General features: G+C 38.8%; 1 protein-coding gene across 11 annotated transcripts in view; it reads left to right on the plus strand.

Annotated features, from left to right (window-relative positions):
* ttc3 (tetratricopeptide repeat domain 3) overlaps positions 1 to 18,128 on the plus strand; it is a 46,714-nt gene that overhangs the window by 488 nt on the left and 28,098 nt on the right. For 5 of the 11 annotated variants that reach the window (XM_079410152.1, XM_079410153.1, XM_079410156.1 and 2 more), the window contains exons 2-15: positions 418 to 484; positions 554 to 596; positions 670 to 829; positions 7,743 to 7,821; positions 9,889 to 9,975; positions 10,047 to 10,176; positions 10,411 to 10,496; positions 10,672 to 10,766; positions 11,980 to 12,042; positions 12,121 to 12,175; positions 14,884 to 15,046; positions 15,126 to 15,177; positions 15,256 to 15,346; positions 16,383 to 16,419. In XM_079410152.1, the coding sequence (XP_079266278.1) occupies positions 418 to 484; positions 554 to 596; positions 670 to 829; positions 7,743 to 7,821; positions 9,889 to 9,975; positions 10,047 to 10,176; positions 10,411 to 10,496; positions 10,672 to 10,766; positions 11,980 to 12,042; positions 12,121 to 12,175; positions 14,884 to 15,046; positions 15,126 to 15,177; positions 15,256 to 15,346; positions 16,383 to 16,419 (1,208 nt within the window). The remainder of the gene's footprint in view (positions 1 to 417; positions 485 to 553; positions 597 to 669; positions 830 to 7,742; positions 7,822 to 9,888; positions 9,976 to 10,046; positions 10,177 to 10,410; positions 10,497 to 10,671; positions 10,767 to 11,979; positions 12,043 to 12,120; positions 12,176 to 14,883; positions 15,047 to 15,125; positions 15,178 to 15,255; positions 15,347 to 16,382; positions 16,420 to 18,128) is intronic. The other 6 variants (XM_079410155.1, XM_079410157.1, XM_079410159.1 and 3 more) reach the window with 2 other exon arrangements.

Raw genomic sequence — 18,128 nt, forward strand, 5'->3', positions numbered from 1 at the left:
AGGATCCGGCCTCTGAGTCGCACTAATCAGTCTTCATACAGATGCTTTTAAATGTGCTTTATAAATAAATGAACTTGAACTTAATATATCACACATACTCGAGCTGCAGTATTAGCGTGTTGCTGTTTCATACTGTGCTGGTTTGTTGTAAGAGTGTGTCTGGGACAGGGTTGCCAGGTTTTCACAACAAAACCCGCACGCTTGCTGCTCAAAACTAGCCCACTCGCTGTTCAGGGGGATGCCCGGTAAAAATCGTGTTCCAGGGGGTAAAATACATGGCAACATGGTAAATGACTTGGCATCACTGGTCTAGTAGGTGGGGTTCAGATGAGGTGCTTTGTGGGAAACATAACTGGAGATGTGTAATCTGATCCAGAGAGTCTGAAGCTTGCATGCTGTGTTTTTGTGTTTCATAAGGATGTCAGACTCAGAAGACTCGGATCTGGAGGAAGGAGCAGACGTGGTGCGACACCAAACCAAGATTGTGAGTAGAATTGAGACGAAGGCGTCAGACTGTGCTGAACACACCTGTGATTCACTGTTTCTCACTCAGATCTATCAGAGCGAGTTCCCGTACATTCACATGGAGCCGCCCGGTGAGTGTTTGCACGACTCTCTTTATCATCATGATCCGCCCTGCAGGTGTTTCAGTGTAGCTGTGTTTTACAGACGTCATATATGAGCGCTGGACCAAGATAAAGCCTGAGATGAAGAAGCACATGGGTCATTTGATGCACGTGTCTGTGTTTTGGTGGCATATCCTCCTGAGACAGCAGGACAATCACCCCACCACCTTCTGGGCCGTGGAGATGGGCTTTCTGGACTCAAAGTGAGTCGCTTTCAGGAAAGATTCACTTCTGATGTGACTGACGATCTGAGAACTTTCTTTACAGGCGCTGAGCAAAATGGCAAAAAATGTATATAGGTTTTTCTGAATATTTTTCCAATTAAAGATTTAACTAGTCAACTTGGACATGTAAACACCACATGGTTCAAATATAATTTTCTTTAGTAAGCATCTGTTTAAAGCGCACATGGAGGGTGTAAATGTAAAACAATTGATTTGTTAAATATCTTTCATCAGAAAAGATGCATGAAATATGAAGGCAAATGTTGTTCAATTTGTTTCTTAAACGCATCCACCCAGATGTTTAAAAAAGTTTAAAACTAAAAAAAAAATAAACACTTTTTTTAGCAAAAATGTAGACGTTCAGTTTTAGAGGTCGACTCAAAGTCAAGGTGACTCGAACTCTTCCTGACTCTCAGTATAACAGCAGTAACAGATGATTATTAACAGTCAGAGGAAGACAGTACTGAAGTATCTTTACTCTGCTGTAAAAGTACTTTTCAAGTGTCTGTACGTTATAAGTGTTTTTCTTTAGAAAACTTTTACTTCACAACATTCCGAAGCATAATATTGTACTTTTTACTGCATTACATTTCATATTAAATATCATGTAATACTTAATTACATTAGAAAACTAGTACTTTCTTTCTTTTTCTCAAGTAAAAATAATTAAAAGTTTTACTTGAGTACAAGAAAGTACTACGTTTTTAATGTTCTTAAGTAATAAAGGTAAAAAAACAACACTTATTAATGAAATGTAGTGCAGTAAAAAGTACAACATTATGCTTTGGAATGTAGTGAAGTAAAAGTTTTTCAAAGAAAACCACTGATAAAGTACAGATAGCTTTTAATTTTACTTGAGTAAAGGAAAAATACTTCTACTGTCTACCTCTGTTGAAAACAGCAGCAGCTTTTAGTCAGCATCATCAGATATTAGACATACAGTAGTAGATCTGCACAGCTTTCTGCTTTTCCATTGTTTTTCTATGTAAGCTTGCACTTGATGGACATGCTTGACCATTGCGTTCGTGTCTTGCATCTATTGCGTCTCGCTCATTAAACAGGGCTCGCAAAATTTCAAAAGCCTTCAGGCTTGTTTTTTATTTCAAGAACTGTTCTTCGATGCCACAGTAAAAACAAGTAGCATAACTAATAAAGGTCAAACAGTATCAAAGACAAGTGAACTGTCAGTGATAAAATAAGAAATAAATGACATGCATAGCCTAGGTAAATAAACTAGAACAAAGTTACAAATAAAATGAGGTCAAACTTTAGTGTTCAGGCACAGAAATGTAATAGTTAAGTGTTAAATAATACTGCATAGTGTTCACTGTTTGAATTAAATGTAGATTAATCATTGCATAGACAGCAGCAGGTATTTATAGGCTGCTGTCTCTTTAAAAGGTTAGTTCACCCAAAAATGAAAATGATGTCATTAATTACTCACCCTGATGAGGGATGGGCATTTCAAGCAAAAGTGATAATCGAAAATCGCTAGGAATTATTAGATTATAGCACTCCTTCCCTGTATGCACACGGCACGTTATTAGGCTAGTGTTACACACCCATAAACGGAGAGAGAGAGACCATTCACGCTTCTAATCTGTAAAATTTCTAAATCTCTGGTAGCCCTTCGGGCAGGTACTCTTCAGATTTTGGTAGCCCGAAAATGTATTTAACTAGCCCAAAAAATTTTTATTTTTTTATAAATTTAGAAAATCAGATAGGAGTCTAATCGTCAATCAAAAATATTTTCAATACACATCAACAAATATGAAGGAAGGAATTTGATTTGACTATTTTCAAGGCATCTGCAGATTTATGACCCATTTTAAGAGCTGCACAAGTAAAATGAGCACCGTAGGAGCGGGTTGGACAAGGTCTATGCTAACATACAGTATTAAGCCATAAAATGACATGATTTACAGTTCAGATACAGGTTTTCACAAAAACACAAATCTTATACAACAGCATTTCAGCCATTTTTATGAAAAGGGATAAATCAAGCATATAAATTATTATATTAAATTAAAATGAATAAATATTACTGTCTAATTGTTTAGATTTTTAGAAGGCACGTTAACTTCTCATTTACAACTCTGTGTCTGCTTAAAAACAATGGTCCATATTTGCATTGATCTGCCCATACAAGAAAGGCTTATTGGAAATGCAAATTCATCCTCTGCTACGAGGTGGCGCTTTAGGAGCAGCTTAATATAGCGGTTTCCAGAACACAATGCAGCACCGTCCGCGCTCATAAACGCTGCTTTATCAGGCATTATAGGTCCGATGAAATGAAAATGCCACCAACACGTTTCTGAAGACCGTCGCTTCCCTTCAGATACATTCCCATAAAGACATCTGTGTCGTGTTTTCATCTGAAACATGCAGCGCTCATTTATTCAATGACATCATTGCCTTTTGAAGTTTAATCCAGCCGTATCGCCTTTCTCGTCTTTCCGTCCCCAACCTTAAGACCTCTTGAAATTATCATTAAGACATTTCTTATATCATTTAACGTATTTAAAACTTGCTATGGCCTTAAGTTTGATACAGCTAAATTGAAGAGTCTTTAAGGACCTGCGGGAGCCCTGTATTTAAGGCCTGTCGAGCAGGGCAGTGATGCATTTTGGTAGCCCGACTGGAGAAAACAATAGCCCGGGACGTCGGGCTAGCGATTTTGCCAGCCCTGATAGGCTATCTTAACTCAAGCCATAATGATTGTAACCTGCTGAAAAATTAATACAATAAACGTAACAGAATGACAGCACTTATTAACATAGAAGTCCAACCATTAGCATAAATCAACTGCTCATAAGGTATTAAACTGCTCAAAAAATATATTCCAATACTTTCTCTCGCAATTATACTGTATATTAACTGTGGGCATCAGTGAGCCGTTGTTAATATGCGGGGCATTGAAAACGGGGTTGAATGCGCGTGCACACAACCGTTTTACTTTCACTTTGGAGATTCGCGATCATATGTTTATACTATGGAGCGGCAGGACTTACTGCGCATAGATGTTTGTCAGTGGTGCTCAGGATCTACAAATCATTCGCCATCATCCTATTCTGTTGCTGGTAAGTGAAACTGCATGTACTGTAATGTAAAAGGCTATCGCTAGCATGCGGTTAACCATATGTTCCTTTAGTGGCTCCGTAGAATGCGTTATTCATTTACCGTGCCTTTCCCAGTATGGATTCAGCACACCTCTTAACCCAGTCGGGGATATTTGTGGTCTGCACAGACCTCTCATTTGACAACGTTCTTAGTTGGAAGTCTACAGCGTTCGCGTGAGAGAGTGTTCTTCTGTTGTCTGACAGCTTTTAGGTGCGGCACTTGTCACCAGCGCATCAGCACCGAATACATGGGGAATTTTTAGCTAAATATAATCGCACAACCTATTGGATATTCAATGACTTAATCGACTATTCGAAAATCGTGACCCATCCCTAACCCTGATGCCATTCCAAACCCGTAAGACCTCCGTTCATCGTCGGAACTAGGGGTGTAAGAGAATATCGATACACGTGAGTAACGTGATATTTTGTTTGGCGATACTGTATCGATTCTCCGAAACGGAATATCGATATTTAAAAAAAAAATAAAAAATCATACAAGATTAATGGCAGTTGTTTTGTTTTGAGTTCATATCCCGACCGCTAGTCTTCATCTCTGAACTTAAACCGTGACAGGAAATACTAGCATCAGGGCACTCCACTAATGTTAGCGTTAATATAGTTCGCTGCCAGTAATGGAGGATGATAGAATTGTTCCAGTTCTCGTTTCGATGTACAAAGCTGAAGTGTGGCACCATTTGGGCTTTTGTGGTAATGTCCGCCCCCGGTATCGGGGCGCGAGCGTAACCTCGGTTCTGCCTCTTGCCGCGTCCCGTGTTGAAGAGTCTTTGCGCGGGGTGCGGCGGGCGGTAGAGTCGCGTGCGGCTGCAGCTTTCTCTCGTGTCAGGGGTGTTTTGTGCAGGTGGGGCGGTGCTTGCGTCGCGGTCTCGGCGATTCCACGCGGAACATACATACAAACTGAAAAACCTGTGAAATCCAAGTTGAAACGTTGTGAGAATGTTTAACATCTGTATTTATTTGATTGTTTTACAATTGTTTAGTTTTCTTTAGGAATCCTGCAAGCACTTTATTTGTCATTGATATTAAGCAGATGTCATTTTTTGTTCGGATCAAATGTTATGACATTGCATGTCACAATTGTAAACTGAAACTTTAAAGTAGAGTCTATAAATTTATCTTTTTATAAAATACATTTTATTTACTTGAATATTTCCCCCTTTACTCGTACGGCACAACAAGTGCTTCAATAATGTTGAATGTTACAGGGACTGATTATTGCAAATACAGATCCCAGTGTGTTCTGGATAAACTATTTTTATTTATTTATTTTTTGCTAAGGTTTGCATATGGTGGTGTTCTTAATGACAGCTTTCCTAAAAAATATATATCCTATTCCTAAAATAAGAAATATCCCAATATATTGCCTTGCTTACAGTATCGCAATATATCCTATCGCAACCCCTGTATCGTGATGCGTATCGTATCGCCAGATTCTTGCCAATACACAGCCCTAGTCGGAACACAAATTAAGATATTTTTGTTTGATTCTGAGAGCTCTCAGACCCTCCATAGACAGCAAAACAACAATACTTCCAGAAACGTAGCAAGGAGATTGGTAAAATAATCCATGTAACATCAGGGGTTCAACCATAATTTTACGAAGCCACGAGAATACAAAAATAACGATTTTATTCCACATTTTCGTCTCTACTGTTTCTCTTGTGGACGCGTGTTCACGACAGTACATGACGCAAGCGCTGATCCAGATCCAGCATGATGTTGAACACATGCCTTGTGTTCAATGTTATCACGCTGGATCAGCGCTTGCGTCATGTACTGTCGTGAACACGCGTCCACAAGACGCTCTCAGATTCAAACAAAAATATCTTAATTTGTGTTCCGACGATGAACAGAGGTCTTACAACATCAGGGTGAGTAATTAATGACAGAATTTTTGGGTGAACTAACCTTTTAAGACGGATCTAATATGATACACATGTCATTTCTTTCTGTTTATGTTCATTTCACTTAAGACATAACCAACTGTTTATGAGAATACTTGCTGAGACGGATGTTTTGAGATAATTTGGTGTGTTCATGCATCAGGATATGCAACAGAGGAATCAATTCTGTGTTTGGGCTCAAATGAGGCTCTCACTGTGCATGCTTTGAGTTTGTGTGTGCAAATAACAGCACACAAGTACTGAATTGACCTCCTCTTGTGCTTGAATGGTTTAAAACCCTTTGTTTACATCGGCTAGACTTAAAAACACATGAAAATGATCAACTACGGTCTGTTTCACCACTGACAACGAGTGTAAAACGTGAATCCAGGAAGGGATTTTATTAAACTATTTGAGATGCATTTTGGTAGCCCGACTGGGAGACACGATAGCCCCAGGACATCAGGCTAGTGATTTTGCGATCCCTGAAACGCAGTTGTAAAAATGAGGTGCTCAAATTAAGTTCAACTCGCTTCTCATAACCTTGCGTTTTTCCTGCGTCTGTGTGAAGGGCCGCTCAGAATTAGTGATATTATGGGTGCAACGGATTATAGATTATACCCCACGGTTCGGCACGCATATGTGATTCACAGGTTAACGCTAAAGTTGAGCCATCATAGAATGAAAGTTTATCATTTGCACGTGTGTTTTGTCTTGCCAATTTAACCATTCAAACTATTTTAAACCATTCAAGCAAAAGAGAACGCTTGCGTTTTTTTTGTTTTTTTTCCGCTTTCGCGCACACGCAGAGCGAGAGGTGCGATTCAGACTGCGCCATTCATGCAGATTGATTGCTCTTTCACTTCTCTTTGAACGGAAACATACACACAAACTTCTATTTAAATGCCTGTTTTGGCAAGTATTCTGGTGTAAACAGGCAGTTATGTCTTAACAGCTGAGAAAGAAACCGGATGTGTGTCAGTATTACGTACGTGCATTTGGTCTTAAAGAGACAGCAGCCTATAAAGGCCCGCAGTGAAGAACACTTTAAATTTTACCAACAACTGAACATTTTTTATTTTACAATTACGTTTCTGCACCTGAATGCTAGCATTACTGACTTTATTAGTAACTTTGTTTTATATTCATCTATGCTTGTAATTTGTGTAATTGTTCATGTTTTATTACTGACTTTATTAGTTCAGCTAGTAGTTTTTGCTGTGGTATAGAAGTACTTAAAGTAAGCTTTCGGTAATTAATAAAAAACTAACTTTTGTTTGTTTTTTGCTGATCAGATCCGTGACTCAAAATCCATACTATGATCCTAACTGTGTTTTGTGATCCGTTGCACCACTAAGTGATATGTACTGCGTTACGCTCCTTCGGTGAGCACTTCATCAGCTGCACGCTATGCGCTCGGACATTTTTGTTTCTCTTAACTAATATTTTTATTCAAAACCATTGTGGCAAAACATTACATCCAAATGTTTTTTAGCAGTGGTGGCCTAATGGATAGAGAGTCGGACTTGTAACCCAAAGGTCGCAGGTTTGAGTCTCAGGTCCAGCAGGAATTGTCGGTGGGGGGAGTGAATAACCAGCGCTCTCTTCACCTTCAATACCACGACAATACCGAACCCCCAACTGCTCCCCGGGCACCGCAGCATTGGCTGCCCACTGCTCCGGGTGTGTGTTCACTGCTGTGTGTGTGCACGTTGGATGGGTTAAATGCAGAGCACAAATTCCGAGTATGGGTCACCATACTTGGCCACACGTCACTTCACTTTTTAATTTTTTAAAAAATTAATCCATAACCTCTAAAAAAAAAAAAAAATCACCCAGCCCTAATAATTGGTTTTCATTGTCTTTCAGTGTGTCGAATGATTTGAGTCTAAAGAGACTTGAGAAGATTGAGATTCTGGAAAGCATTCTGGATGCCATGGAGAGAGGCGTATGTATCCGTCCTGATGAACGTTCACTGATCCTTCACCGGTTCAAGGGTCATGAAACCCCTGTTTCAGCACTGGTCTTTCACACCTTAGATCTGAAAAAGACTCCAGAAGTGGGCATGTAAAACAGTGGAAAAGTGGGAGTGAAGAGGGGAGAAAACAACCAATAAAACAGACCTACAACACACTCATTATATACATAAATGAATATTAAAATATCTTTAAAACAGAAAGAATAAAGGCAGTTACTTTTTACACTCTTAATCTTTGGTCTATATCAGGGGTCGGCAACCTATGGCACGCAGAGGGATAATCTCTGGCACGCGAGCAATAGGGAAAACTGCATACTGACGTACATTTCGATGTAGGCCTAATAACTTCTCATAGTCACACAGCCTGTTAGGAGCTATAAATACTATTAAAGTGTAAGAATGAAGTTGCGCTAGTCTACGTATGCGCATGTGACCGCTGCATGTACTAGGTGCTTCAGATCAAATCCTCAGCGGTCTAACAGTGCTCGTCACTGTCAAAATGACTGAGATGACCAATCAAATCAAAGTAGCCAGGGTTTACCATTCACAGATAATGAGCGCAAAGCATCAGTTTAACGTTGAAAGAGAGCGAGGTAAGATGAGGCTGCAAATTTAATATTGGTCAACTGTTTTACGATAGAAATGTTAAATGACCGACAGCTGTATCCAGTGATGAATACTACTTGAATTTTTTTTTCTCAAATATGGCCATTTTGAGAGCGAGAGAGATGTGAGAATTGTCTGTGTCTTTCTCTACAAACAATGAAGCTGAGTTTAGTTACTTAAGAAAACAGCGATTTTACCCCCTCGTTGCTGAGAAATATAATGTAGCTATTCAGTATCGATTAATAAAAGTCGCGTGGCAGCACTGACAAGAATTTGAGCTTCTGAATGTTACTTTTTGCACAGAGTGATTTCCGATCTCTGGTGAGTGTGTGTGTGTGTGTGTGTGTGCGCGCGACTGCGCGCATCAATTAAAGCAGCGTATTAATATAGTACGGGGATTAAACTGAACAGTTTTAATGCATTGGCCTCATCACACACACACACACACACACACATACAGTGGTGTTCAGTACGCTTACACCGTATATGTTATTCAAGAAAATTTAGAAAAGTTTAATAAACATTTTATGAAAAAATCTTAAACTATTTACATGAAACTCAAATATTGTTTTTTTTTTTATCATATCATTTAAAAATCTTTATGTACTGTATAAATACACAATGCATAAATGCAGATTGCGGGTTGTTATAGGCACAGTGGTTAACCAGAAAAATAAAGTCTCGTCATGCTGAAAAGGTGGCCGACCCCTGGTCTATATCATTGTTTGCTGTTACCACAATAATCCGTCGTGTCATCGTGTTCATGGTCAGACGCACTGCTTTATCAGCGGCCTTATTCGCCCAGATTTCATTTGATGAAGACATGTGCGTATACACGGTGCCAGTTCATGTTTGGAGCACGATAAAATATGAAATATGTTCACATAAACTTGAAACATGCTTGCACCGCGGAGTCAAGATATGAACTATGATCAGCACAGCAATTGTTGTAAAACCCATCGGGCGTTTAGCAGAAACCGCTCTCTCATGAGCGCTCCACGTGTTATATTATTACAGTCATGTTTACAGAAATGAACTGACAGCCCGAAGCTCTTTCATGAGATTTGGATTCTCCCCAGTAAGACGATCTCATGCATAGCACAGCGCACTGATTGGATTGGAAGACTTCGTTCTCATGAATAATACTGAGAAAAGCTTGGATAACTGATGACATTAGATGCGTACTCTCCAGCTACGGCAGCCAATCACCACTGCAAATGAATGCATATACGTTACTTTTGGTGGAGTTGGTTCGACTTTGCTTTTTGAACCGAAAGAACGAAATTGCTCAAAAAAATGATAAAACAACCACTTTTACCATAATAATAGACGGTCACTGATATGCAGCGTGTTCATATATGTTAACATCTCAAAAAAGTGTTTTAGGGTTTCATTACACTTTCAGGTCTGATTTTGTCTTGTTTTGTTCAGCTGTCTCACTCGGACATGGAGATGAAAGCCCGAGCCGTGGTGTCCCTAAGCAGATTGTTTTCCGCGGTACGTTGCTGTGCCGCTGCGGTAAGCGTGTTTTACTTGTATGTGTGTGTGTGTGTGTGCGCGTGTGTGTTCTGACGCGGGTCTGTCTGCAGGATGATGATTGTTTGCCTGAAGCCATCGGTTGGCTGCGGGACTCTGGAGCTCCTGACGTCGGTAAGAAGCTGATGGATCTGGGATCGGTGGAGATTCGCTACCGGACGCTTCGCTTCATCTTCAATGAGTGTGAGTTTCATTTCCAGTACTAGAGATATTGAACATGTTCAGGGCAGGGTTATTGTAATAAATGAAAACCAAAACTGTCATAACATTTGTTACTTGACATAAGATAAATGTTAACAGAAATAAATTATGAAAACTAAACATTTTCGCTTAGCTTATGCTGTCAGCATCTGTGAGGTTCATGATGTATCCTCTTTGTGCTCATTAGAACTGACTAACGAACGTCTGACCCCACAGATTCACGTTATCTTCAGGTGATTTCGTGCAGTAAAAAGAAAGCCATCGAGGAGCTGAAAGCTGAGCCGGACCCTTGGACTTTTTCGGTGAGAGTCTTTAAGATCAAATAACATGTTTGTGTCCATATTTAACACACTGCATTCATAGGATTATTAAAATCTTTGAATTATGATTGACTCTAATTGCTGTTGAAGTTATGCTCTATTAAGTGGATATGGGACAAAGTTACGATACTGTCTTTTAACTCCGTTTTCATTCCAGAAAAGCGAAGATATGAAAAACAAAGGAAATGAGCAATTTCAGAAGAAGAAATATGATCTGGCGTTGAAGTGGTACACCAAAGCCATTAAATACCAGTAAGTGACGGAACAACTTCACTGCTTTAATTTCCAGTCCACGTCAGTTTCCCATGTTTTAACCCTCTGGGGTCTGAGGGTGTTTTGGGGGCCTGGAGAAGTTTTGACACCCCCTGACATTTGTGCTTTTTTCAGTTGCTTATAAACATATAAATGGCTAAAGTCTAATAACAGTGTGCACAAAGTGGGCTACAATAATATGTTTGCAGCATTTATATACATGATTTGTGTTTTTGAGAAAGCAACGTTTATGCGTGGTTAGTGAAACTACAATTTTGAAGTCACTGAAATAAGGCCATAAAAAACATACAGAACATTTGTTTACAAGACTGAGATCTGTATCTTGTAGTCTAGAGTTTTTGCTTCAAAATAATGTGAAAATCATCTTGTTTTCTTGCTCACAGAAAACAATATATTGATTTAAATTTTCTAAGTCACTTTTTGAGTAAAAAGAGTCTATGCGAGAAGGCGACGCGTCAACCTTCACATTCCCACCTGAGAAGACAAAGGCCCTCATAATGAGCCATTCAGTCAGGTATGTGACTGACAGGGAAGAGTTACAAGAAAGAATATGAGGACAAAATTAATTTATATATTTTTTTGTTTGTAGTTTATTTAGCTATCACACAAAACAACTTGATACTCACTTGAGTGCAGAACATTTTATTAGGAACGATCAAAGCTGACTTTTTAGCATCATTACTCCAGTCACACAATCCTTCAGAAATCATTCTAATATTCTGAAAGGTGCGTGGGCGTGACCGTATTAGATATAATGAAACTGGACATCGCGTTGGTTTCATACGGATTACTTTAACAGAGAATATTTGTTTTGGACGTGACTTCATTTAAAAGTAGACATTTCAAGCTTTCTATACATACATTTGAGTACATGCATGTATTTGAGGCGAGTATTCGCAGAGATTCATGTTTTATTTGCGTGTCAGTGAAGAGAGGTGACAGGGACCGAGCCGGTGGAGAACGCACCCTGTTTATTTTCTCTATTTTTTAAAAGCATATTGTTTTATGACTATACTCAAATAAACGTAGACCCTTTGCAGTTTCAAACGATACCTTGTTCTTATCTGTACGATCAAAACTCGTGGAGTATTTTTAGTTCTTCTCGCGTCATAAAGAAAATACGAGACAGCACCGGTGCGGGCTTCGACCCCAGGGGGTTAATCAAATGTTTGTCTGTCCATTCTGTTTTCAGCCCGAGCAACCACATCCTGTACGGGAACAGAGCACTCTGTTACATTCGCTCTGAGAAATATCTGTGAGTTTTAACGCAAACCATGCACAATAATCAAGAACACGATTGATCAGCGAAAATGATTGTGGGAACTGTTTTCAGGAAAGCACTTGGAGACGGAAAGAGAGCCATTATATTACAGCCAGACTGGGCCAAGGTAAGCGCTGATTCCCCGAAAACACTGCCTACATCATCAGTTGCACATTGGTTTGAAAACATTTTAATCAATTCTCATTTTGATGAACTGATAATGATCTATGATGTTTTTAGTTGATACAAGAACAAAACTCAATGAAACGTTATTTGTAGCACCTCCCATTCAACAAATCACAATAATCTTTGTGCTTTGTTACTTTTGATATCAAACAAAGACTTAGCTTTCAAATTAAGTCAGTTGTATTTTGAAATTTAGAGAAGAAATACCATTTCGGTGCTCTGTCGTGGCAGATCGCTGTTCAAGATAATCTCTCTCTTTACTGCTAGTTACAACAGCAAATAAACATGGATGAGCATCAGGAGGTGTAGAAAGAAAGAAAACGACTTACCAGCGTTCCCACACTTCTTGAAAGTACTTGAATTTCAGACAAATGGATTCAAGGCCTGGAAAGTACTTGAAAACAAACCTAGGTCCTTGAAAGTGCTTGAATTAAATTTGAAATCAATTTAGTTTATGGCGCCATTTAAAAAATTGTCCTATATGTGCTGTCAAAGACAGAAGGAAACGGCACTATTGATTGGGGTGGAGATGGGGTGTGTGTTGAAGCGCAGCTAGAGCCCTGCGCGGGACAGTTTTCTTAACCCTCGAAGCGCCAAAGTCACAAAATTGCGACAAGACGTCATACTTCATGAAATAGACTGTAGTTCCTAATATGGTGTAATATCTCATTTGTGTTCCCTTCCACTAGATGGCAGACATGTAGTACTTCGATTCTAGACCAAACTTGTTTGAGGAAATAGCAGAGTAAGTAAGCTATCGTGTCATTGATGCGGAAGCAGTTCAGTTCAAAGCGTCTGAGTAAATTGTGAGATTTGTGAGAGAAAATCGCCAAATGGCTAATAAAAAGTTGTACTGTGAGGATGTGTTGCAAATGTTATTCGCCGATTCTGACTCTGAAAGGGAATATTTGCCTTTTGGAAATGACGATCGGCCGTCTAATGATCGTGCTTCTCCCGGTACATCTTTTCCGTGCAATGGTGCCGCTGCGCAAAGCGCGATCGTTCACAAAGCACAAACAAGTGATCATTTCAACACTTTGCCCAACGGGGATGGGGGTGACAGGGTGGACGTGGTCGTAGTGACCATAGGAGAGCTGTTGCTCTCTGATAATTAGCCAGATTGTGCCGTTTGTTCTGATCGCGTGCTCAAAGGGCTGCCAGCAGACAGTACAGGTGCAGTCAGTTTGGGGCAGGTCTGTGCGCTGTGCCATGCAGTGAGAGGTACCAGGGCTCGCAAAATCGCTAGCCCGACGTCCCGGGGCTATTGTGTTTTCCAGTCGGGCTACCAAAATGTATCACTGCCCTGGCCGACGGGCCTTAAATACAGGGCTCCCATGCAGTGTTCCCTCTAAACTGAGCGCGCTCTTCTTCCACCGCGGCCGCGCAGAAGAAATAATGTGCCTCGCGCACACAAAAATTAGTTGGGAAGCCATTTGATTGAATGCCGCCAGTAAAAAGGAAAGAATAGCAATGCTCGGGGCAAACCGCTATAGAGCTGATGTCACGACAGAGTTAGAGCCGGTTTCATAGAAAGAGAACAATGTGCACCAAATGAGTCGCTGTAGAAACTGAATACTTCAATGGTTGCGGTGCGCTCAACACGAGAGACAACACAAACACAATGACATCTGAAATAAAACATCCTCATGTATTAAAGAAGAGTGGCTTGATTAAGTGCTGGAAATAGAGGAGGATGGGTAACTAAACTCTGAAACATGTTCAGTCACACACAAGAGTATTGTACAAACTGTACTTCATAACCATGTTTAGACAGATATAGAAGAATTCATATGTTCACGCTTTTATATTTAACTTACAGATCTCAGCTTAAATTTGCTTCAGTTTGTATTCTATTCTATCAGTTTAAATAGTTGGTTTTGATAATATATTATGTTAGGGCTATTTTATAAACCTGATAAATAATTGACCTTGTTTTTGAGTCTTTGACTTTGAGTCTCTTGCTCATCAAGGCTGTATTCATTTAAAAAATACAGAAAAAAACAGTCATATAGTGAAATATTATTGCAATTTCTAATATTGGTTTCCTATTTTAATACCTATACTATAAAATAGCATTTCTGTGATCTGCAGCTGTATTTTCAGCATCATTACTGCAGTCTTCAGTGTCACATGATCTTCAGAAATCATAATAATATACTGATTTATTATCAGTGTTGAAACTGTTGTGCTGCTTCATATTTATATGGAACGTGTTACTTTTTTCTTTGATTCTTTGATTTAATAAAAAGTTTAAAAGAACAGCATTTATTCAAAATATAAATATTTTCTAACAATGGAAGTCTTTACTATCAATTTTATCCGTTTAACACATCCTTTCTGAATAAAGTTTAACTTTCTTTAAACTTTTTTAAAGTATCTTTAAAAAAGAAAAACAATTTCTGACCCCAAACTTTTGAATAGTTTATATTGTAACACAAAATCTCCATTTTGAGTAAACGCTGTTCTTTTTAACTTTTTATTTTTTTAAAATATCACAGGTCCCAAAAAAAACAGTATAAAAAATAAAATAAAATAAAGCAGTACAATTGTTTCCAACATAGATTAAATATCAGCATATTAAAATGACTTCTAATTAATTACGCTCCATCACATCCAGAGCTTTGTGTCACGTGTTCTCTTGACTTTCAGGGTCACTACCGCTTCTGTGACGCTCTCTTCTATCTGGGGGAACATCAGAAAGCTCTGACGGCCAACCGTCTGGCTCAGGACGCCTGCGGCGCAGACACAGAGGGTCAGAAAGACCTGCTGCAGCAGTACGAGCGATTCCAGACGGAGCTGCAGGAGAGCAAAGGTAACGTCTGATCCTTCAGCACAGCTTCAGCCGAGAGCGACCGCAGTGGAGCGCTTCATTTGTGTTGTGTTTCGTCCAGCAGAGATGAAGACCAAGAAAACCGAGACGAAGAAAACGTCTTCTAAAACCAGGTTTGTGTTGGTTAATGCTCTATTGCTGCTCTCGCTTTGCTTCGTGAGCGAATGATTAAGGTTTGTTTTGTGATGCAGATCACACGCGGCCAGCGACTCTTCAGGACATCATCAGAAATCCAGTCGTCAGCCTGAAGCGGCGTCTCAGTCTTCAGTCCAGGAGAGTTCGGTGAGATCAAACGCTCCGTGTGGCCAAATGCTTGCACTATACTGTGAACAGTGTTAGGCCGTGTTCACACTTGGCGTCTTTTTTGACTAGAAAAAGTTGACAAGAGCGTTTTTTTTAATGAAAAACAAAGCTGGCAGCGTCTGTTACAAATAGCAGCTGAGAGCGTCTTTTGTTGTCATAGCAACAGCTGTAACAGTAGCCTAGCGCTGTGTACTGCAGAAATGTCAAGAAAGAGTAAAAAGTTGGCTCTTGCGTTGGCTTTTGAAGTTAACGGGAAAGAAAATGTCGATTCACAACGACGTTTGTGGGTGCACGACATTATACGGGGAAGGAACCAATATTATGATAGAGTTTTGTGCTCATATCATACAGCTCCTTGTGCTCCGAAACTAGTACGAGCAGTCTATCTACCGGCACCTTCTCCATTTTTCTTCTTGTTGTTATGGAAACGACAGATCTCGCTACTCGCTTGTCATTGGTCAGCTGTCAAAAAGGCGCTTGACGTAGGGCGTTTTTTTCAGAAAAGTTGAAATTTTTTCAACTCGAAAAAACGCTCTGAGCTGCAGAAAAAGACGCCGGCGGTGGCGTTTTAAAAAGCGCTCAGGACTTTTTTGAAAACACGGTTTACTCCATAGGATTATAATGTAAAACAGACGCCGGCAGCTTCGAAAAAGACGCCAAGTGTGAACACGGCCTTACTGTAGAATTTTGTGAACTGTTAAACTTTACATAATATTTTAGATGAGCTTTTATTTTTATAATTAAAACATCTTTTTTTTGTTTGTCATTAGCTTTTTTATTTTATTTATTTATTTGAACTATTTCGGTTTCATTTAGTTTTAGTTAATTTTTTAAATCTATTTATTTCCAGTTAGTAATATAGTGTTTAAAAAAATATTACCCTCTGTGTATATGAATTTCTTTTTTAAACCATTCTTTCAAACTGCAACATGTTTTGGTTTTGTTGTTGTTTTTTGCCCTTCCCTCACATGAATGTAAAGTCTAATTGCTGTAATGTTCTTCTCTCAAATACCAGAAATCTGAAAACTGGAAAGACCAGGATGACACTGCAGGTGAGAGAGGAGATGCTTCAGATTTTTTAAAGTGAAGCTGCTTTTGAATTTCAAGCCTCATTGACAGCGGTGTTGCGCATGCATTGTCCTTAGGATCGAAGGAACCTGTGTCTGTTGCAATCTTACATCGGTGTTGTTTTACTTTGTTCGTTTATTCTTTATTCATTCAGTGATCACATATTTTTAGATTATTTCATAAACCGTTGTTGTGTAGTCTTATGATTATTGTTTTTTTTTTGTCTTGAGTAAGATAAGAGAATGTTGTCTTTTCAAGGTTTTTATCGTCACTGGACGATGTTGTGAGGCAGTAATTTTCTATTGCTATGGCTTGTGGTATAACACTGGTCAGATGAAATCTGAGCACTGAAACATTCACAACTAAGATTATACAATAAAATCCACTTTTTTTTTTTTTTTTTTTTTTTATAACTTTTTATTTTTTTTTGTATAACTTTTTTTTTTTTTTTTTTTGTATAACTTTTTTTTTTTTTTATTGGAATCGTGTGGCCCTATTGATAGTTTTCTCGTGACGTCACTCCCTTAAAGGAACACCCACCTGGAGGGCAAAACTGACCGCCAGTTATTTTTTATGCGGATTGAATTTAGTAGTAATGTAGTAAAACGCAGATATTAAAAGGCAAAATTCAGTATACACCTTATTGATGTATATTGTGCAAGGCTCGAAATTGCGACCATTTTGGTTGCATATGCTCCCGAAATGTAATCTGTGCGACCCCCAAAATATATTTGGGAGCATTTCTGCGAGTGCAAAGAATTGTTGTGGTGCGACCTCTTCAGTTCTCTGCTAGACGTTCACGAATTCCTGCAAAGTATGTGCCACGTGACCGGGAGCTAACTTGGAACTAGGGGTGTGCAATATGACTATTTTTGATCGTGGACGATAATGTCTCCACGATCTGCTTTTGAAAAAATATTGTGTAGAAATCTTTTGAAAAAATATCGTATACGTGCAGGTCAAGGGACAGAACTAAACATGCAGCCGACTGTCATTACAGGGATAGTTCACCCTAAATGTAATTTCTGTCATTATTTACTCACATGTTGTCCCAAACCTGTATTAATTTCTTTCTTGTGCTGAACACAACTGTTGGTAACCAAACAGTTGCTGGTCCACATTGACTTTGATAGCAGGGAAAAAAATACACTATGGAAGTCACTGTGGACAGCAACAGTTGGTTTTCCTCATTCTTCAAAATAGCATGTATTTTAAGCAGAAAAAAAGAAACTCATTCAGATTTAATACTAACTTTGAGTAAATGATGGTATAAATATAAAACACTGACAGAATCAACAGACGGATGACAACATTTATTCTTTAAGGTTAAAACAACAAAACACAAAGAAAAAAATAAGTTACTTTAATAGGAATCAATCTATATAGTGTTTTATTTTTATATTTGTTCATTCAGTTTCTGGAATGCTCCTGCTAAATATGCCTATTGTACCTGAAAATTATCTTGGTTCTTATTTTTTAATAACAAAGGTAAAATAATTACACAGATTTTTATCTTCACCCACTTTGGCCTAAATATAAACCATTCTTTCTTTTTTATATTTTGTTACCTTGAAAGGCTTTGTCTTAATAATAGGGAAATTAGCTTGGCTGTACTGCTCAGACAAAATAGTAAAACCAACATAACAAAGAATCGTGATAAAGTTGTGATATTTCTAAAAACAAATTGTGATAT

This window comes from Barbus barbus (genome assembly GCF_936440315.1).
Source record: "Barbus barbus genome assembly, chromosome: 47".
Classification (NCBI taxonomy): Eukaryota; Metazoa; Chordata; class Actinopteri; order Cypriniformes; family Cyprinidae; genus Barbus; species Barbus barbus.